The 23540-nt window shown below is 44.0% G+C and overlaps 2 protein-coding genes across 3 annotated transcripts in view; one reads left to right on the top strand and one right to left on the bottom strand.

The window, feature by feature from the left end:
- The window catches only part of LOC143941436 (uncharacterized), a gene marked incomplete in the record, with an annotated part of 69624 nt that overhangs the window by 35469 nt on the left and 10615 nt on the right, over nt 1-23540 (bottom strand). The window contains 1 exon segment of the mRNA XM_077463337.1: nt 2906-3413. Coding sequence (XP_077319463.1) covers nt 2906-3175 — 270 coding nt within the window.
- Nucleotides 21094-23540, top strand: part of ZDHHC7 (zDHHC palmitoyltransferase 7) — a 46227-nt gene continuing 43780 nt past the window's right edge. The window contains exon 1 of one of the 2 annotated variants that reach the window (XM_077453084.1): nt 21094-21258. The gene's annotated coding sequence lies outside the window, so the exon portion shown is untranslated. The remainder of the gene's footprint in view (nt 21259-23540) is intronic. The other variant, XM_077453094.1, reaches the window with a different exon arrangement.

Here is a 23540-nt window from a genome sequence, read left to right as displayed (position 1 = left end):
ATCATTTGCAGCTTGCCCAGCACTGTTTGCAGCCTTGCAGAGTATCATTTGCAGCTTGCCCAGCATCATTTGCAGCTTGCCCAGCACTGTTTGCAGCCTTGCAGAGTATCATTTGCAGCTTGCCAGTGTCATTTGCAGCTTGCCCATGTTTAAATTTCCCACCGCCGAGACAGACCGAGCAAACGCCGCCGAAAAAGACAGAGCCGACTGCTCGGCTCCGCTTGTAGTCCCGCCTCCCTCCTGTTTCTGGAGAGAGCGCTGCCGAAAAAGACGAGCCGACTGTACTGTGTATTCGACTTAGCTCCGCTCGCAGTCCCGCCCAGTATGGCGGGAGTAGTTAAATGCTCTTGAGTAGTTAAATGCTCTTTTCTGATAACTCTGGCTACAACTTGAGAGTGCAAAATCTGATGCAGTTCTGCATAGAAACCAATCAGCTTCTAAAATTAGTTTTGTTCAATTAAGCTTTTGAGAATAAAACCTGGAAGCTGATTGGTTTCTGTGCAGAACTGCGCTAAAGTTTGCACTCTCCAGTTTTAGTAAATCAACTCTAATGGCTTTCCTAAAACTTGTATCTGGGAACACGGACTGAGGGAACATGAAAAAAAAAATGGAAAGGGACTAAGCTTACTAGTACTAAACAGGAGGAGAGGACAGAGGGAGAAACCAATTGCTCTGTATGGTAATAACAGACAATGAGCAGAACAGAAAAATATGTTTTGTTTCGGATAGATTTGTTATGTTACTAATTTTGTTTTGTTGATTTGTTTCATTTTTAGTTTCATTAAATTTCATTTTGTTTATTCATTATTTAATGAATTCCAAATTTTCAGAACAATTCAAATTCGGATCAGTAAAAAAAAAATGATAGACCGATTTGAATTCTGTGTGGAAAAAATAGCTGGTTGTTAAGCAGCGGGCCGGGAAGCCAGCCGCGGCATCCTTAACAAATGATGAAATGTAAACAAAAGAATGCCGGTGTTCTGGCAAATAGTGTCCTGCCATCATATAGTGTCCGCCCCGTACTGCGCATGTGCAGTACGGAGCAGACGAAGCTTCAGAAAATCTCTGAAGCTGAACGGCGCCTGCGTCGTGAGTGGAGGTGGTAGCCCCACCATCCAAGTGGACATAGGGTTGTGAATATTAGAGGGCCCCCCGCGGGCGAGCTTCGCTCGCCACGCTTCGGGCTCGGCCTCGCTGCGCTCGGCTCTTTTATATTCCAACTCTATGTCCACTTGGATGGTGGGGATAGAACCTGGACTCATGGCGCAGTTCATCCTCGGCTATTTTTGGAATCTGTGTTGCTGTGTACTGCGCATGCGCAGTACACAGCGGACACTATCGGATGGGGGACCATATGTGATAGGACACCGGCAATACATTTTTTTTAAAAAAAACAGCGTGGGTCCCCCCCCAATCAATGCCAGGCCTGATTTTAAGGTGAACCCCATGGCAAAATTCTTTAAAAAAATGTCATGGGGCCCCCCCAAAATCCATACCAGACCCTTATCCGAGCATACAACCCGGCTGGCTGGGGGGGGCGGACAAGTCAGGCCACATGCCCTCAACATGGGGGGGGGTGTGCTTTTGGGCGGGGGGGCTCCGCCCAAAAGGCCTGGTATGGATTGGGGGGTAACCCTACTCTGCTTTTTTTCTGAATTTTCTATTACCGGCATTCTTTTGTTTACATTTTGATGAGTCATCTGTTGTTAAGGACATGGCAGCCGGCTTCCTGACCCACTCCTTAAGAACCAGCTATTCTTCACACAGGAATCAAAACTGATGATCATTTTTCAACCGATCCGAATTCAAATCATTCCAAAAATTTGGAATTTATTAGAAAACAAATAAACTAATCTAAATTAATCGAATTTCAACTAAATTTGTTACTATTTAATTCAGAGATTCGGATACATCTGATTCTCTGAATAACCAAAAATTTGTCCAAATTTACATTTGGATGGATACTAATTGCACATGACTAGTTAATGAGAGGAGAGCCAACCAGTCCTGACCCTTTCTATTGGGACTCTTTCTATTGGGCATTGTTGAGAATTGCTCACAGCCAATCCTTCTCTTTCATTTAAAAATGAAGGAATGTTCTTGAATATAGACCTCTTCTCTTACATAGTTAGTAAGGTTGACTAAAGACACCAGTCCATCCAGTTCAACCTGAGTGAGTGTCTACAATTGTCCCTATCCCTGTACATCGCACACTCACATAAGTCCCTATCCTCAAGGAGCCCACAATCCAAGGTCCCCATTCATATGCTAGGGCCAATTTGCCTACCTGCATGTCTTTGGAGTGTGGGAGGAAACTGGAGTGCCTGGAGGAAACTCATGCAGGCACAGGGAGAATATGCAAACTCCAGGCAGGTAGTGTCGTGGTTGGGATTTGAACCAGCGACACTTTTTACTGCTAGGTGAGAGTGCTAACCACTACACCACTATGTACCACCCCAACTCTTCTATGAGTAATTACTGCCTGTGCTGCCCCAGCTCCCCCACACCTCCTTACATAACCTTTTATTTAGCACTTGGGGGGAAGAGAAAAGGGGAATACCATAAAGTAGGGGAAGGCAAGCTCAGCTCTCCAGATGTGGTGAAACTACAGATCCCATGAGATATTGCAAGATATTGTAGTTTCCCCCACAGAGGGAGTGCTGAGGTTGCCTGTCCATGCCACAGAGTAAAACTTGAGTGGCAACTTGGAGTCTGCTGGGGCTACCGACATCAAATCCAAGATGGCGCCACCCAGCTGGCATCTCATGGCTTTTTGATGTCCACACAAGTGCAATTTTTACAGGTAAATATCATGTATAAAATACATTAAATGTTCATATATCATTATGGGAAAATTGTTGTTGACATGAACAGCCTGACAGGTTCACTTTAAATAAAAACTTACGTGGGTTTTCTCAGCACTTGGCACTATCTTTCTCTGATCGTCTTCGGTCAGCGGTGCAGGCTTTTCCCCAGGTGTCTTCCTCAATCCAAGTGATTGAATGACAGAGCCTAACTGGACCAGCAGCCAGAAAATATCTTTCTTCAGATGATACCATCTCCCTGGAACCGGATACATCCCATTATTATTAGGGGAATTATTATTTCCACTCAAAAGCCATTTAGCCAAAAAGGCAGCGAGGGCGGCCACACCCACTGCGATGAACGCGGACATCTTCCCGAGTAAGGCTCAGAGGGAGTTATCTCTGGTCAGTCCTTGCTGGGTGTAAGCGTTCGCTCTTCTGCTAAATGTATTATATACTGGGCAGAAGGCAGAGACTGGCTCTATGTCCTCCCAATAAGAAGGAGCCAATGTTTCACAACCACTTGGACACGATTCAAGGCATTGGATTAACGATTATTCTCAAAAACTTCCAAAGAAATACGTCTCTTCCATGACATTTCATTGGAGTCTGCAGTGAAAGGAGACAGATGATTAGCTTGAGGCATAAATAGGAATCGCTTTACATTGACCAAACAAGTGATGACTGATATGGCATTCCATCTCTGCAAAAAGGAAACCAAATCATTCTAGAATAGCCCTAGAGGAAGTCTGCAGATGTTAAATATTTCAATGAAACAATGTAGACATATTTACGGAAAATAATGAGCCATATACACCAGTCCCTGCCGCCAAAGGAGCTTACACTTACACTATATTGTCAAAGGTATTGGGACAACCCTCCAAATCATTGGATTTAGGTTTTCCAATCATCTCCATGGCCCCAAGTTTATTAAAGCATGCACCTGGGCATTCAGACTGCTTCTGCAAACATTTGTGAAAGAATGGATTACTCTCAGGAGCTTTGTGAATTCAAGCGTGGTGCCATGATAGGTTGCCACCTGTGCAATAAGTCCATCCATGAAACTTCCTTGCTACTAAATAATATTCCACGGTCAACTGTTAGCAATATTATAACAAAGTGGAAGCAACTGGGAACAACGGCAACTCAGCCATGTAGGGGTAGGCCATGTAAAATGATAGAGTGGGGTCAGCGCATAGTGAACTGAAGCCACCAACTGTCTGCAGAATCAATAGCTATGGACCTCCAAACTTCGTGTGGCCTTCAGATTAGCACAGCAACAGTGCGTAGAGAGCTTCATGGATGGATTGGGTTTCCATGGCCGAGCAGCTGCATCCAAGCCTTACATCACCAAGTGCAATGCAAAGAGTTGGATGCAGTGGTGTAAAGTACGTCGCCACCAGACTCTAGAGCAGTAGAGACGTGTTATCTGAAGTGACGAATTACACTTCTCTGTCTGGCACTCCTATGGACGGGTCAGGGTTTGGCCGTTGCCAATAGAACAGTACTTGCCTGACTGCATTGTGTCAAGTGTAAAGTTTGGTGGAGGGGGGATTATGGTGTGGGGTTGTTTTTCAGGGGTCGGGCTTGGCCCCTTAGTTTCAGTGAAGGGAACACTTAAGGCATCAGCATACCAAGACATTTTGGACAATTTCATGTTCCCAACTAAGTTGGAACAGTTTGGGGACGGCCCCTTCCTGTTCTATCATGACTGCACACCAGTGCACAAAGAAAGGTCCATAAAGTCATGGATGAGACGAGTTTAGGGTGGAGGAACTTGACTGGCCTACACAGAGTCCTGACCTCAACCCAATAGAACACCTCTGGGGTGAATTAGAGCGGAGACTGCAAGCCAGGCCTTCTCACCCAACATCAGTGCCTGACCTCACAAATGAGCTTCTGGAACAGCTTTCCTTGTGGACAGCCTTCCCAGAAGAGTTGAAGCTGTTATAGCTGCAATGGGTGGGCCAACTCAATATTGAACCCTACGGACTTAGGCTGGATTCACACCTAGGCATTTTTAGTGCTTTTTGCATTTTGCAGATTTGCACTACAGAACGTGTTCCATAGGAAACCATGTTAAATGGACTGCAGTGCAAATCTGCAAAATGCAAAAAGCACTAAAACTGCATAGGTGTGAATCCAGCCTAAGCCCCTGTACACACGGTCGGACATTCTGCCAACCAAATCCGTTGGATTTTGTCCGACGGATCGTGTCCGACGGATTGTGTCCGAAACTGATGCATACACACGATCGGGCAAAGTTGTCAGAAAATCCGATCGTTCAGAACGCGATGACGTTATTTCGTTACGACGGGACTACGTTCACACTAGTAGCCAATAGCTTTGATGTAGGAATTTGATCTGAGCATGCGTGGCACTTTGTCCGATCGGAATTCTCTACACATGATCGGAGTATGTCCGATCGGACCAGTTAGTCGGAAAATATTTCCAACAAGTTGGAAAATTGGGTCCGACGGAAACAGTCCAATGCATACCACACACAGTCGTATTATCCGACAAAACGGTCCGATAGGACACATTCCGGTGGAATCTCCGACCGTGTGTACAAGGGCTTAGACTGGGATGCCATTAAATTTCATGTGCGTGTAAAGGCAGGCGTCTCAATACTTTTGACGACATAATGTATGATTATATATAATTTATTGGACGAATGTCAAAAGCATTCGTGCAAATTGGGCAAATTGTCCCTGTATTTTTTTGTAATAGATTAATCTCTATATGGTCAGCTCTATCCAGTGGCCATAATACAGTATATTTTCTCACTCAGGTATTCCAGAAAATACATTGTTGGCACTTGAAGGAATTGATGATTTAGGAATCAATCTATTACAGATGATATGAGGACATTTTGTCTACCTTGCATGAATGCTTCTGACATTCGTCCAATGAATGTTTGATAAATAGACCCCTTAGAATCGGCCTAGCGACTGATCCAATCACATCAGTTTCTACATCAGAGGAGCTTACACTCTAACAACCCCAGTCATACACTATTATTATAATTAATATCTGTATATGCTGTGTACATTTTGCTCAAAAGTTTGCATCCCCTTGGAGAATTGGTAATATACAGTAAGTACCAACCACTTCAGCCCCCCGGAAGATATGGCTGCAGAATGACCAGGCCATTTTTTGTGATTTAGCACTGCGTCAATTTAACGGACAATTACGTGGTCATGTGACGCTGCACCCAAACAAAATTTACGTCCTTTTTTCCCCACACATAGAGATTTCTTTTGATGGTATTTGATTGCCTCTGTGGTTTTTATTTTTTGCGCTATAAAGAAAAAAAGAGCGACAATTTAAAAAAAAAAAAAAAACAATATTTTGTACTTTTTGCTGTAATAAATATCCCCATTTTTTTTAAAGAAAAAAGCTCATTTTTTTCTCAGTTTAGGCCAAAATGTATTCTTCTACATATTTTTGGCAAAAAAAAAAATCACAATAAGCGAATATTGATTGATTTGCGCAAAAGTTATAGCGTCTACAAAATAGGGGCTAGATTTATAGCATTTTTATTATTATTATTTTTTACTAGTAATGGCCGCGATCTGTGATTTTTATCATGACTGTGACATTATGGCGGACATATCGGACAATTTTGACACATTTTTGGGACCATTGGCATTTATACAGCGATCAGTGCTATAAAAATGCACTGATTACTGTAAAAATGTCACTGACAGTGAAGGGATTAACACTAGGGGGGTGATCATGGGGTTATCTGTGTTACCTGGGAGGTGATTCTAATGCCACGTACACACGACCAGATTGTCCGGCGTACTTAATCCGCCGAAACACATTTCAGCGGGCAATTCGATCGTGTGTGGGCTTCAGCGGACTTTTCCAGTGTGAAGTCCGGCGGACTAAGAAAGTATTTTTGCACTCCAATCTTCCCGTCAGACTTGGGTTTCAGCGGACAATACGTTCGTCAGTATGCTAGCACGGCGGACTAAGAATGATGCATGCTCAGAAGCAAGTATGAAAAAGGAAGCTATTGGCTACTGGCTATTGAACTTCCTTTTTCTAGTCCCGTCGTACGTGCTGTACGTCATCACGCTAGCAAACGCCGGACTTTGTGTGTCCGTGTGTGGCCAAGTCCGTTCGGTAGAAAGTCCGCCAGATTATCCGTCGGATTGTATGTCGGACTAGGTACGCCAGACAATTCGATCGTGTGTACGCAGCATAACTGAAGGGGGAGGGGACTGACTAGGGGAAGTGACAGCCACGAGCATTGGCACTGCTATTCCAATCCCGCGAGCTGACATATAGCTATGACGGTTCGCGGGATCATGCCGACCTGCCGCAGTATAATGAGGGTGGCTGGTCGGCAAGCGGTTAAAGAAAACATGAATAAGCAACACGTGAACTCATGAACATAGCGCACTCCTAAACTTTGCACTCTGTACACAGCACACACCTGAACATAGCGCACTCATGAACTCTGCACTCTCTATGTAGCACACTCCTGAACTCTGCACATAGCACACACCTGAACTCCTGAACTCTACACTCTGCCTGTACATAGTGCACTCCTGATCTCTGAACATAGCACACTCCTAAACTGTGTGTGTAGCACACTCCCGATCTCTGCACTCTGTACATTACGCACATCTGAACTCCTGAACATAGCACACTCCTGAACTCTGCATTCTGTATGTTGCACACTCCCAAACTATGCCCTCTGTATGTAACACACTCCTGAACTCTGCACATAGCACACTCCTGAACCATGAACTCTATACGTAGCACACTCTTGAACCCTGCAATCTCTACAAAGAGTACTCCTGAACCCTGCACTCTGTTTTGAGCACACTTCTAAACCCTGCACTCTGTACAAAGCACACTCCTGGACCCTGCATTCTATACATAGCGCACTCTTGGACCCTGCACTCTGTACACAGTGCACTCCTGAACCCTGCACTCTGTACCAAGACCACTCCTGTATGCTGCACTCTGTACATAGTACACTCCTGAACCCAACACTTTATGTAGTGCACTCCTGAACTCTGCACAAAGTAAACTCCTGAATTCTATACTTTGTACATGGTGAACTCCTGAACTCTGCACAAAGCGCACTCCTGAACGCTGCATTCCGTACATAGCACACTCCTGAACTCTGCATTCCGTACATAGCACACTCCTGAACTCTGCATTCCGTACCTAGCACACTCCTGGACCCTGCATTCTATATATAGCGCACTCTTGGACCCTGCACTCTGTACACAGTGCACTCCTGAACACTGCACTCTGTACATACCACACTCCTGAACTCTGCATTCCGTACATAGCACACTCCTGAACTCTGCACTCTGTACATAGCACACTCCTGAACTCTGCACTTTGTATGTAGCACACTCTTAAACTCTGCATATAGCACACTCCTGAATTCTATACTCTGTACATAGCACACTCCTGAACTCTGCACTCTGTACATAGCCCACTCCTGAACTCTGCACTCTGTACGTAGCCCACTCCTGAACTCTGCACTCTGTACGTAGCCCACTCCTGAACTCTGCACTCTGTACGTAGCCCACTCCTGAACTCTGCACTCTGTACGTAGCTCACTCCTGAACTCTGCACTCTGTACGTAGCCCACTCCTGAATTCTGCACATAGCGCACTCCTGATCTCTGAACATAGAGCAATCATGATCTCCAGAACATACCCACCACATTCTTCTGACTCTTGCACTCTTTTTGTTTTGTTCTCCTGATCCCTGCTTTCTGTGTGTTTTGTACTCCTAAATCTTGCACTGATTACAACACACAGTGTGTTACATACTCCTGACCCCTGCACTCTGCCTTACAGACTCCTGCACTATACACACTATATAGAACTGGTGCTTCTTTCGAAAGTGTTCATTGTCTCCAAGGTTTCTGTTTGCTAAGTAGACCCTGACTATTTTTTATGAAGTTCTTCTTTAAGGTACGCTCAAGTTTAAAAATTGGAAGGTGTGCAGTCACACACTAATATTATTATTATTATACATTTATATAGTTTTAACATATATCGCAGTTTTATATAGAGAACACTGAGCCGGTCACATAGTTTATTAGGATTCTTTGTAGCCAGAAGAGCACTTCACAGCAATCACATTTTTCATGAATTCTTTCCACATAACAACACTGTTCCGTAACAATCTCGTTTTGGAAAAAGAAGACAGATATAAAAAAAAAAAAAAATACACATTCTTTAGTATTCGATTCTATGGAATCTGCAGGAAAAAAATGAATCATAATGAAATAGTTTCAAACAAGATTTCAGCATTCAGGAGCAGGTTAAAAAAAAACGGAGAAGCTGTTTTTACTTTTTAAAGGGGAACTCCGCTTTTCTCTCTGCCGTCTCCAAATTCCTGCTGTGATCTGACTTCCTGATGGGCACTGATGAGGCAGCACTGATGGGCTCTGATAGGCGGCACTGATGAGGAGGCACTGATGAGGCTGAACTGATGGGCACTGATAGGTGACATTGAGAGGCAGCACTGATGGGCCCTGGTAGGCGGCACTGATAGGTGACACTGATGAGGAGGCACTAATGGGCACTGATAGGTGACACTAATGAGGAGGCACTGATGGGCACTGATAAGCAGCACTGAAAGGTGATACTGATGGGAAGCACTGGAGGGCACTGTTTTGCCTACACTGATAATCAGGACATTGATAATCAGTGCTCTGATAATAAGTGCCGATGTCCCTTTAACACAAGCCGATTATTGGCTGATAACCGGCTTGTGTTTACATCCTGATCGGCTGTGATTGGCCCTTTACCCCAATCTGCGATCAGCTGAATCCAAAGGGGGCAGTGCGATCACAGGAGGACGTCCATGTATGCCCTCCCAGCAAAGTAAGCCTGCACTGTATCCGTCTTTTGGCTACAGCGTGGGCGGAAACTGGTTAAAATGATCCCTAGTGTGATCCCACCACGACGGTTCTTCAGGCAATTTCTGTTAGGGTGACAATACTCTGTCCTGTCTCCCAATCATGCTCCTGTGTTGTCACCCTGTCACACTGGTTTTCAATGGAGACTACAAATAATTGTTTAAATACACAGGCATGATCCATCGTTGTCACTGATGTCAAGTGCCATGCAGCCATTGCTGGAGTGCAGACAGTAAAAGGCTGCAAAGAGGTTGCAGGAGATCAGCAGCATCAGATTGGCATCAGGTTGGCAAACCTAATACATTCCTCATATACCTCCCACTCCCTGCGCATAGCTTGTCCCCCTCACACATTTTTTTCTTACCTGTATCTCTTGGGGAAATGTTCTTCTCTGTGGCTCTTGTGGCTTCAACATAGGGCTCCTAAATCTTCATAGCAAAGGCTATGAATTGGGGGAGGGAGATGTTACCATACCTCCCAACTTTCTGAGATGAGAATGAGGGACACCTATCAGCAAAAGTATGCAGGTATAGGACACACCCCTTGCCACACCCCCTTAAAGGAGAATTATACAAAAAAATAAGATTGGTTAAACCCACAAGTGCTTTTTTTTTACCACTACTATTCCTTTATATTGGCTTTTGGAATTTACAAATGCATCAATTTAGAAATCAGATGAAAGGTTTAGCTCTGGGAAAACACTTTTTGATAGATAAAAAGTGAATTTTATATATATCTATATGGATCAGACCAAAATGAGGGACAAATGAGAAGGAATGAGAGACAGAGGGACATTGCTCCAATTTAGGGACAGTCCCTCGAAATCCGGGACAGTTGGGAGGTATTGATGTTACTGTGAGCAGTTTGTAGGTGTGGACATGGGAGTAGAGAACTCCCTTGTCATTGCAGATAGATACCTTTCAGAATGCCCCCTTTTCCTTAGCCCCCTCTGTGTGAAGAACACCAAACAGCAAAGCCCTTCTCATTGCAGATCCTACCCAGTCCGAGTGGTAAACAGTAAATCAAATAGTCTCTGCTGTGTGCTGATCTTCAAGCTGCTGTGCAGGAAGAGTCCACCCGACATAGACAATACTACCTGTATCCTGAACGCCTTCCTGTGCTGACACCATAGTGTACAGCAGATGGGCTCCATGGGAATTGTTGCAGCATAAATGGACTTTTAACAATTTACTTACTTTTACACATAGAAGCAAATTTCCTACCTGCCCGGTGACACCCACTGATCAGGATTCCATCAGCCAATCAGGATCCATCCACCCCCGAGCTAACTTCCAAGACGCTCAGCATCTGAAATCACATGATTACCAATTGTGCCTGTTCACACCTGAGTGCAGCGCCTGCATGGAAAAATATACGTGAGCTTCAAGCTTTTTGGCCCCAAAAAGATTTCAGTGGGAGTGCCTGAAAAATGTGTGTAAAAAGTGCAAAGATGCATATATATCACATTCTCTATTAACTAGCTTTCCGTTAAATGATTTAAAAAAAAAAAAAACATCTATTTTCTTGTGAAAAACAAAAAACGATCAAAGCTTAGTGCCGGTTCACACGAAGGAACTTGCTCCACGTTCCTTTGCAATTCAGTGAACAGGAATTTGAAGAGGCTGAAATCGCACTGGATCGTGCCAACAGAAGGGCGTGCTCTACTGTTAAAAAGGCACTGCGACCAGATCACATGGTACTGCAGTACTATGCAATCCTGTGCAGGCAACGCACTGGGTTTGTGATCTGCGTTTGGGGTGCCATTAGGAATCTACACTCACCGGCCACTTTATTAGGTACACCTTGCTAGTCCCGGGTTGGGCCCCCTTTTGCCTTCATTCTTGGTGGCATAGATTCAACAAGGTGTTGGAAACATTCCTCAGAGATTTTGCTCCATAGTGACACGATAGCATCACACAGTTGCTGCAGATTTGTCGGCTGCACATCCATTAAGTGAATCTCCCATTCCACCACATCCCAAATGTGCTCTGTTGGATGAGATCTGGTGAGTGTGGAGCTCTATTGGATTGAGATCTGGTGAGTGTGGAGACCATTGGAGTACAGTGACCTCAATGTATTGTGGTGAGATGATCGGATCTTTGTGACATGGTGCATTATCCTGCTGGAAGGATCCATCAGAAGATGGGGACACTGTAGTCATAAAGGGATGGACATGGTCAGCAACAATACTCAGGTAGGTCGTGGGGTTTAAACGATGCCCAATTGGTACTAAGAGGCCAAAAGTGTGCCAAGAAAATATCCCCCCCACACCATTACACCACCACCAGCCTGAACCGTTGATAGGTAAGTTTGCCAAGGCAGGATGGATCCATGCTTTCATGTTATTTACACCAAATTCTGACCCCAACATCTGAATGTCGCAGCTGAAATCGAGACTCGTCAGACCAGGCAACGTTTTTCCAATCTTCTATTGTCCAATTTTGGTGATCTGTGCGAATTGTAGCCTCAGTTTCCTGTTCTTAGATGACAGGAGTGGCACCCGGTGTTGACTTCTGCTGCTGTAGCCCATCTGCTTCAAGGTTCGATGTGTTGTGCCTTCAGAGATGGTATTCTGCATACCTTGGTTGTAACAAGTGGTTATTTGGCTTTCTGTTGCCTTTCTATCATCCCATTCTCCTCTGACCTCTGACACAAACAGGGCATTTTCCTCCATACAACCACCACTCACTGGATATTTTCTCTTTTTCGGACCATTCTCTGCAAACCCGTGAGATGATTGTGTGTGAAAATCCCAGTAGATCAGCAGTTTTTGTAATACTCAGACCAGCCCATCTGGCACCAACAACCATGTCACGTTCAAAGTCACCTAAATCCCCTTTCTTCCCCATTCTGATGCTCGGTTTGAACTTCAGCAAGTCGTCTCCACCGCGTCTAGATGCCTAAATGCATTAATGCATTGAGTTGGTGCCACGTGATTGGCTGATTAGCAATTTGTGTTACCAAGCAATTGAACAGGTGTACCTAATGAAGTGGCCGGTGAGTGTATTGACACCAGAAGCAGATTGCACGCCCACGCACAGAACACGGGTTTCCCGCAACATCTTCCGGTGTGAACGAGCCCTCAAACACTCACAAAAATTTACGATTGCTAAAAAAAAAAACAAAAAAACAACAACAACCACAAAATAACCCGAGACTCAGATCAAGTGTGAACATAATGTCATGGTGGCCATACACCTTAATTGATTTCTTTCAAGCCCCACACACACTATCAGATTTTCTGCTGATTTTTTCCTTCAGATTTACCAAAACCATGTAGTAGAAGGGCCCTGCCTGATTGCATACACATTGAAAATCCTAAGGTTTGACCTCATATTATATGGTTTTGATAAATCTGAAGGAAAAAAATCAGCAGAAAATCTGATAGTGTGTATGGGGCTTTACAACCATCTCCTGCGATGAAATCAAATCAATCTATAGTCGACGACAACCCATTCAACTGATATGCTGCACATGGGAAAGTGGATCTATATTTAGGATGCTATTGTAACACAATCATCAGGCTCGGTTCACACAGGGGCGACTTGTCCAGGCGACTTCGCCGCCTGACAAGTCGCGCTCCGTTCTGTACTATGGAACCGTTCTAATAGGAGCGACTCAAGTCGCTCCGACTTAGAAAAAAGGTTCCAGTACTACTTTTGCGGCGACTTCGGGCGACTTGCATTGACTTCTATACAGAAGTCGTTTTGCAAGTCGCCGCTGATCGTGTGCAGGTCGCGGCAGGTTGCGGCAGGTCGCGGCGCTGCAAGTCGTGCCGCCCACTGTGTGAACCGAGCCTGACTCATTGATCCTATTTCTATTTCCACCATGTAACCTCACAATTTCATTGATCAAACTACAATGGAATTCATGAACAAAGTATCTTGCTGCTGCCAATCGATGCAAAACGATTAATCATTTTCCTCCCTGGCCGGTAGACTCAGTTTGATCGAATCCAATCAAAATTGAGTCTAAAATAATTGGAAGGGAAGTTATGGCTGTTCATTTTTTTTTTTTTGCAGACTCAATCTTTCTGATCAAATTGTAGATTGATTGGATAAAAAAAAAAAAAGGTCAAAGCTTATATGGCCACCATTAGACAGATCGCTTTTTAGTCGATCACCTGTACCTGGCAGTTGTAGCTGGAGTCAGGTGTCGGTCCGTTGGCTTCACGGCTCTCATAGTTTATAGAATCCTTTGGAGGTGAATATCATTGAACTTTGGAACAATAATAACAGCAGCCCCAGCTCCCCCTCCCCTCCGCTAACATTTAACCACTTCAGCCCCGGAAGATTTTCCCCCCTTCCTGACCGGAGCACTTTTTGCGATTCGGCACTGCGTCGCTTTAACTGACAATTGCGTGGTCGTGCGACATTGCACCCAAACAAAATTGACATCCTTTTTTTCCCCACAAATAGAGATTTCTTTTGGTGATATTTGATCACCTCTGCGGTTTTTATTTTTTGCGCTATAAACAAAAAAAAGTGACAATTTTGAAAAAAAAAAAACACAATATTTTTTAATTTTTGCTATAATAAATATCCCCCAAATATATATATAAAAAAAATAACATTTTTTTTTTCAGTTTAGACCGATACGTATTCTTCTACATATTTTTGGTAAAAATTGGTTTGTGCAAAAGTTGTAGCGTCTACAAAATAGGGGATAGTTTTATGGCTTTTTTATTATTATTTTTTTTTTACTAGTAATGGCGGTGATCTGCGATTTTTATCGGTACTGCGACATTATGGCGGACACTTAGAACAATTTTGACCCATTTTTGGGACCATTGGCATTTTTACAGCAATCAATGCTAGAAAATTGCATTGATTACTGTGAAAATGTCACTGGCAGTGAATGGGGTAACCACTAGGGGGCAGTGAAGGGGTTAAATGTGTCCTAGTACATGTTCTAACTGAAGGGGGCCGCCTATGGTACCAACGCACCATGACAGCGATTCGCACAGCCGAGCCATGTTGCTGCAGTATAACTGTGGCGGCTGGTCGGTATGTGGTTAAAGAATGTGTAATTTGTACCTGCTGTACCATGTACTTGTATGAGAAAGTCTCCTGTTCTCTTGGTATTGCTTCCTTTATGTGAAATCCCCGGTGTTCCTGCCAGTCCCTCCTGCTTTCCTATTAAACACTGACCACACTAGGCTTGTGAGCACATCGTGGTCAGTTCTCTAGCTGTGTTGAGAACACAGCCTGTTCTCCTCCAATGATAATACTTGTCCTGACACACCCTCACCCATCCCACCGCCACAGCCATCCACTTGGAAGATCAGTGTACTGCTGTTTCTACTCCCCCAGCCCTCTGAGCTCTTTATGCAGCTGAGAACAGAGGGAATGTAATCACTTATAAAAAAAAAAGGGGGAAAAAAAAGGTATTTATAATGTTCTATAAACAAATGTTTTGCCTTTCATTTCTAATTTAAACTGAATGGGTTGCTTTACAAAGTGAGGGTTTACATATATTTTAACCACTTGCTGACCACCCCATAGCAGATTTACTGCTACAGGGTGGCTGCGCTTTACAGAATCAGATATACAGTACACTATATCACCAAATGTATTGGAACACCTGCCTTAACACACACATGAACTTTAATGGCATCCCAGTCTTAGTCCTTGGGGTTCAATATTGAGTTGGCCTGCCCTTTTCAGCTATAACAGCTTCATCTCTTCTGGGAAGGCTGTCCACAAGGTTTAGGAGTGTGTCTATGGGGATGTTTGACCATTCTTCCAGAAGAGCATTTGTGAGGTCAGGCACTGACGTTGGATGAGAAGGCCTGGCTCGCAGTCTCTGCTCTAATTCATCCCAAAGGTGTTCTGTCGGGTTGAGGTCAGGACTCTGTGCAGGCCGGTCAAGTTCCTTCACCCCAAACTCGCTCGCCCATGTCTTTATGGACCTTGCTTTGTGCACTGGTGAGCAGACATGTTAACCACCTCCCTTAAAGCGGAAGTTCCATTTTTGGGTGGAACTCCGCTTTAATGAAATAAAAATTCCAGTATATAGCCCACAGTTTGTAGATGCTATAGCCTTTGCACAAACCAGTCAATATATACGCTTATTGGGATTTCTTTTACCAAAAACATGTATCAGAATACATACTGGTGGAAATTTTTGAAGAAATAAGATATTTTTATTTTTTATAGAATATGTTTTATAGCAGAAAGTAAAAAAAAAAAAAAAAAAAAAATATATATATATATATATATATATATATATATATATATATATATAATTTATTTATTTGTTTTTCTAATTTGACAGTCCTTTTTTTTTGCTTATATAGCACAAAAATAAAAATTGCAGTGGTCATCAAATACCACCAAAAGAAGGCTCTATTTGCGAATAAAAAATGCCACAAATTTTATTTGGTTACAGCTTTGCATGACTGCACAAATGCCACTTAAATTAATGCAGTGCTGTATCATAAAAAATGGCCTGGTCATGAAGGGGGTAAATCTTCCGGAGGCCAAGTGGAACTATGGTGACAAAATTAAAAAATTGCAAGTGGGGGAAGAAGATGTCGGCACTGGCAGGGGACCTCAGGAGACATATTCGGCATTGTGCCTGTGTGCCGAGATGAATGAGCTCCTACGTATGTGCAGAAAATACGTCATCCTCCGCCAGCCAATGAAGGCACCTCAAGACATGACACCTGAAAGGAGATGTTGCTGAGGCCGGGACCTTGCAGAGGTCGGATTGTTGGGGCAGAGGTGAGTATTTGCTTCTAGAAGGCAGTCTATTCCAATAAATGGGATGGCAATGCACCAAAATGTCCAAGAAAGGAGACATCCGCCATGATAGGCGGAGCAGTGCACCATGACGCACGCCAACCACAGCGCGGTTAGGGGACACCAATCTCCATCACGCCTTCAGGCTGGGTTCACATATGTGCGGCCATAATTTTCAGCCTGGGCTCCGGTGCATTTTAGTTCATCGGTTCAGGTGCGAACTGGTCCGAATTTTTTACTGAATTCGCACCTGGACCGGGACCACAAATGCACATTCATAGCTCCCAACTGTCCCTGATTTGGAGTGTTACCGGCCTCAAAATGTGAATTAAGAGAGCCGATGATTGTAGACGCGATGAGATAAGGTGATCAGCTTGGCGTGGACTGCAAAGAATCACACAAACAGCATGAGATATGACCACTGACTTTATGGCTGGAAGTAGTTTAATTTTTACATAACAATACATCTTTTACATTTTTATAGTCACATGTTTATAAACATTAACAATATATATAATACCGATTTTAACTAAAGTATTTTAAAACGTAGTTGCAACAATGAACATTACTAAATTTAATAACATATATATCCCTGTTATTCAGTGTTATAGATAATTATCTTTATCTCTCTGGTACACTTTAAGTGTGCAATAATCATACTAGCAATGCATTGCTTTAATACAAATATTTTCATGGTAGTACTCTTTTTTAACCACTAGATGGTGCACATGGCATGTCTGTATGATGCAATACATAAGCTTTACATACAATAGGTTTTTTTCTATATTAAATAACAGAAAACATGTGCTTCTATAAATCTATGCAATTTCCAATAAATCAGGTTTAAATATACCTATTTAGAAAGGTTTAGTGCTGATAATAGACATTTGTTCTGACTAATGCAGTATTTTCATGTTCTTATGCACTTTTCACTTGTTTCTGACACATGCTGTTCTAAACTTCTAATTACAGCAAAACTATAGCATAAAATCTGCTGAGACTTTTTCTGCATCTGCTCAAGATGTTTAGGAATCTTTCTATCACAGGTTAATACAGATTAGAAACAATTTAGAGAACATACCTGCAAAGAATCACACAAACAGCATGAGATATGACCACTGACTTTATGGCTGGAAGTAGTTTAATTTCCAGTCACATGGTGTGTGGCCTTATATAGACTCTGTTTGTGTACCTTCTCTGCCATCTACTGGTTATTAATAGAATAGAAGGGACATGTTTAGAAATATAAAAAAAAAATGAATATGTACTTTGCTTTGGGGTGTCTGTTTTGTGACCATATAAACCCCAGTCCGTCACAGTAGCAATGTCCCTCTGTCCCTCATTCCTCCTCATTTGTCCCTCATTTTGGTCTGATCTATATAGTTGTATATAAAATGCACTTTTTATCCTTCAAAAAGTGTTTCCCATCGCTAAACCTTTCATCCGATTTCTAAATTGCTGTATTTGTAAATTCCAAAAGCCAATAAAAAGGAATAGTAGTGGTATTATAGTAGTGCAGCAATTTAGAGATCAGATGAAAAAGTTTAGTGCTGGAAAACACTTTTAGCCCTTGTACACACGGTCGGATATTCCGATGGACAATGTCCGATCGGACCGCGTTGTCGGATAATCTGACTGTGTGTGGGCTCCATTGGACTGTTTCCGTCGGAGTATCCGACGGACCAAGTTTTCCAGCTGGGCTATAAAATTTTCCGACAACATGATCCGATCATGTGTAGAGAATTCCAATCGGACGAAGTGCCACGCATGCTCAGATCAAATTCCTACACCAAAGCTATTGGCTACTAGCCTGAACGTAGTCCTATCCTAACGAAATAACGTCATCACGTTAAGTATGATCGGATTTTCTGACAACTTTGTCTGACTGTGTGTATGCAACAGTTTTGGACAAAATCCGTCAGACAAAATCCGATGGATTTGGTTGCCGGAATGTCCGACCGTGTGTACAAGGGCTTAAATAGGTAAAAAGTGCATTTCACATACATTTATATAGATGAGACCAAAATGAGGGACAAATGAGGAGGAATGAGGGACAGAGGGACATTGCTCCAAATCAGGGACAGTTGGGAGGTATGCTAGGGTTATACCCACTCCCTCCGCTGGGGGTCTGTTCTCTTCATACACTACCCTTTAAATAAAGTCTTTATTTTTATAATGCAATAATGCAGTCTGTATCTTCCTGTCGCAGTGACTACTGCACCCCACATTTCTTGTACAGGTGTCACCGGGACAGGAAATGAAGGACACCTACCTCCCCCCCCGATGGGGGTCACAGACTGTGTGACTGTGTTCCCCTCTCCAAAAGAAAATATATTTTTTTCTTAGTGCGCCCAAAACTGCCACACCAAATGTATTTCCATTAAAATAAATATACTGCGTCTCCCAGGCCCAGTCTAATATATTGGCACTTTTTTTTTTTTTTTAATAATGACAACAGTTCATATAAATCAAACTTATATCGTTCATCTAAAACATATCATCTTGAACATATATATATAACCTGATAAACATATTTACTCTTCCCAACAGTCACCTGACTCTCTTACGCTATTTCTCCATGTCTAGACATCTGTTCTATCACGTTATACCCTGTTGTCATATGTGTCCCTGTACTTCCTGCCTCAAATTTTCCCAATCTTAACCAGTTCCCGACTGGCGCACGCCGATGTACGTCGGCAGAATGGCACAGGCAGGCATATTGGCGTACAGGTACGTCCATTTCTATATGCCGCCCTGCCATCGCGTGCCGGTCGGATACCCCCGTGAGTCCGGTCGCGGGTCCCGCGGACTCGATCGCTGCGGGGATACCCACGATCGTCTCACGGGGAGGCTGAACGTGGAGATGCCGTTGTAAACAGCATCTCCCCGTTTTGCCTAGCAACAAGTGACACTGATCTCTGCTCCCTGTGATTGGAGCAGAGATCAGTGTTCACTAACACAAAGCCCAGCCCCCCACAGATAGTAACACTCCCCTAGGACACACTTAACCCCTACACTGCCACCCACTGGTTAACCCCTTCACTGCCAGTGTCATTTACACAGGAATCAGTGCATTTGTATAGCAATGATTGCTGTATAAATGACAATGGTCCCAAAAATGTGGCAAAAATGTCCGATGTGTCCGCCATAATGTCGCAGTCACAATAAAAATCACTGATCGCCGCCATTACTAGTAAAAAACAAATTATTAATAAAAATTCCATAAAACGATCCCCTATTTTGTAAACGCTATAACTTTTGCGCAAACCAATCAACAATCGCTTATTGCATTTTTTTTTACCAAAAATATGTAGAAGAATACGTATCGGCCTAAACTGAGGGAAAACATTTTTTTTATATATTTTTGGGAGATATTTATTATAACAAAAAGTAAAAAAAATTTTTTTTTTTTCCAAATTTTCGCTCTATTTTTGTTTATAGTTCAAAAAATAAAAACCGCAGGGGCGATCAAATACCACCAAAAGAAAGGATGTCATTTTGTTTGAGAGGGATGTCGCACAACCGTGCAATTGTCGGTTAAAGCGACGCAGTGCCGAATCGCAAAAAGTGGTCTGGTCTTAACCCAGCAAAATGGTCCGGTCTGAAAGTGGTTAATAAAAACCAAAGAAACCCCCCCCCCCCAAAAAAAATAAACGGTCACCTGACTCTCTAACGCTATTTCTCCATATCTAGACATCTGTTCTATCAAGTTATACTGTTGCCATATGTGTCCCTGTACTTCCTGCCTTAAATTTTCCCTGCCTGCCTTAATAAAAACCAAAGAAAAACTCAACCCCCCCCCCCCCCCCCTCAAAAAAAAAAACACAAAGGGGGGGGAAGGGGAGGGGATTAGGAGGGGGGAGGGAAACCAACCCTTCCCTTCCAATAATAAGGAGAGGGAGGTGGGGAGCGTGCTTCCCTCAAGATGTTACTCAATTTACATTTATTTAGTCTACCATATTGCCCTCAAACAGGGTCCGCCCCTCATTAGAGAAGATATACATGTTCCAGGGTGTCCACATCTTAGTGTATTGGTCCTTTTGATGGCGTTTTGTAAGAATTAAGTCCTCCATTTTCTTAATTTCCTCTACTTTTTTAAACTGGCATGTAGAATATTATGACAACGTAAAAAAAAATGTAAATGTTGGCGTATTTTATTCTTTTTTTTTTTATTATTTCACCTGCTTTCTTTCTTTCTCGCCACAAAACAGAATTGGCTGTACACTGCAAGTATAGGCTTTGATATTTTATAATTTGGGATTATATTACTATTATTATTATTCAGGATTTATATTGCGCCCAACAGTTTGCGCAGCACTTTACAACGCGGGGGCAAACAGTACAGTTACAAAACAATTCAATGCAGCAGGAATCAGAGGGCCCTGCTTGTTAGAGTTTATAATTTTCCATTTCTAGTTACTTTATTATCCCAAAGATTCCTAATTCAGAGTTCATGCAAATCTGCCCTCAACCAACATAGCAGCCGCACAGTACTCTATGACGAAAGCCTGTGAACCAACATAGCGTCCATACAGTACCCTTCAACTGAAGCCTGCCCTCAACCAACATGGCCGCCGCACAGCGCCTGTGCACGGAAGCCCACCATTAACAAACATGGCCGCACATACACGCGGGGAGTGATGCGCATGCGAGGAGAGATCACGTCCGAACTCTGTCGAGAGGCGCCGCCTGCGCCTCCGGAAAGAGCCGATCCCAGCAGCGACCCCGGAAGTGGCGACCACAGCCAGTCGGTGGGTCTGTGTGGCCGGCGGAGGCCGAGGGGACAATGGAGGAGAGCGGCAGCTAGGTGAGGGGGGGAGACGGGGAGCGGGCTGGAGGCTGAGGAGGGGCCCCTGTGGGTACAGCTCCGGGACCCAGAGGCAGCACAGCGCGGTGTATGTGCCCGGCAGGAGCTCTGATACAATGTGTATACAATGTATCACCCAGAGGATGTCATGTATCAGTGTGGAGGAAGGAGAGTCACGTGACCCCAGACATCTGTCACTCTTCAATCACTGGAGGGGGGTGATCTATATATCCATCCATCCATCTATAAAATCTCCTATCCCTGTTCAATCATTGGGGGTGTACAGATATTATAAAGAATCTGTAACCGATCAATCACTGGGAAGTGTATATATTATATCATATATAGAAGTCATTTGGGGGGGTCTATATAGATACTATAGAACTGATCATTCACTGGGGTGTACAGATTAATATATATATATATATATATATATATATATATATTAAATATTAGATCGCTGGGGGGTGTACAGCTTGTATATAGAGTAGATCGCTGGGGGGCGTACAGCTTGTATATAGAGTAGATCGCTGGGGGGCGTACAGCTTGTATATAGAGTAGATCGCTGGGGGGCGTACAGCTTGTATATAGAGTAGATCGCTGGGGGGCGTACAGCTTGTATATAGAGTAGATCGCTGGGGGGCGTACAGCTTGTATATAGAGTAGATCGCTGGGGGCGTACAGCTTGTATATAGAGTAGATCGCTGGGGGCATACAGCTTGTATATAGAGTAGATCGCTGGGGGCGTACAGCTTGTATATAGAGTAGATCGCTGGGGGCGTACAGCTTGTATATAGAGTAGATCGCTGGGGGCGTACAGCTTGTATATAGAGTAGATCGCTGGGGGGGCGTACAGCTTGTATATAGAGTAGATCGCTGGGGGGGGCGTACAGCTTGTATATAGAGTAGATCGCTGGGGGGGGGCGTACAGCTTGTATGTAGAGTAGATCGCTGGGGGGGGCGTACAGCTTGTATGTAGAGTAGATCGCTGGGGGGGGCGTACAGCTTGTATGTAGAGTAGATCGCTGGGGGGGGCGTACAGCTTGTATGTAGAGTAGATCGCTGGGGGGGGCGTACAGCTTGTATGTAGAGTAGATCGCTGGAGGGGGCGTACAGCTTGTATGTAGAGTAGATCGCTGGGGGGGGCGTACAGCTTGTATGTAGAGTAGATCGCTGGGGGGGGCGTACAGCTTGTATGTAGAGTAGATCGCTGGGGGGGGCGTACAGCTTGTATGTAGAGTAGATCGCTGGGGGGGGCGTACAGCTTGTATGTAGAGTAGATCGCTGGGGGGGGCGTACAGCTTGTATGTAGAGTAGATCGCTGGAGGGGGCGTACAGCTTGTATGTAGAGTAGATCGCTGGAGGGGGCGTACAGCTTGTATGTAGAGTAGATCGCTGGAGGGGGCGTACAGCTTGTATGTAGAGTAGATCGCTGGAGGGGGCGTACAGCTTGTATGTAGAGTAGATCGCTGGAGGGGGCGTACAGCTTGTATGTAGAGTAGATCGCTGGAGGGGGCGTACAGCTTGTATGTAGAGTAGATCGCTGGGGGGGCGTACAGCTTGTATGTAGAGTAGATCGCTGGGGGGGGCGTACAGCTTGTATGTAGAGTAGATCGCTGGGGGGGGCGTACAGCTTGTATGTAGAGTAGATCGCTGGGGGGGGGCGTACAGCTTGTATGTAGAGTAGATCGCTGGGGGGGGGCGTACAGCTTGTATATAGAGTAGATCGCTGGGGGGGCGTACAGCTTGTATATAGAGTAGATCGCTGGGGGGGCGTACAGCTTGTATATAGAGTAGATCGCTGGGGGCTTACAGCTTGTGTGTGTGTATGTATGTATAATATATATATATATATATATATATATATATATATATATATATATAAAACAAAGTGGCAGCGTAGAGTGATCTACTCAATCCGTTACATCTAGAGGAAAAACAGAAAGGCTTCTTTGCCGTAAGAGCTGTGAAAATGTGGGGGGAGATGGGATCAGGGGCAGAGGAATGGTGGGATGGATGGGATCAGAGGGATGGATGGGATCAGGGGCAGAGGGATGGTGGAGAGATGGATGGGATTAGTGACACTGGCACTCACCTGCTCTCAGTGTCAGTCAATTCCCCCATTCTTCATGCTCAGTGTGTCTCGGTCTCTCTTCTCCCTTCCGGTGTCTCCAGTGAAGCCTCTCCTGACGTGGGGTCTCCTTGAACTTCTCCCCCTGCACTCTACTGGCTATCGGCTGACTTTCTGCTTCAGTGCCCATCTCACTGCGGTGGGTGGGGAA

The sequence above is a fragment of the Lithobates pipiens genome, unplaced genomic scaffold (assembly GCF_037356315.1).
Source record: "Lithobates pipiens isolate NorthernLeopardFrog02 unplaced genomic scaffold, aLitPip1_a1.2 Scaffold_10, whole genome shotgun sequence".
In the NCBI taxonomy this organism is placed as follows: domain Eukaryota; kingdom Metazoa; phylum Chordata; class Amphibia; order Anura; family Ranidae; genus Lithobates; species Lithobates pipiens.
The sequence above is the reverse complement of the archived record's forward strand: the minus strand, read 5'-3'. Positions and strand labels throughout refer to the sequence as shown.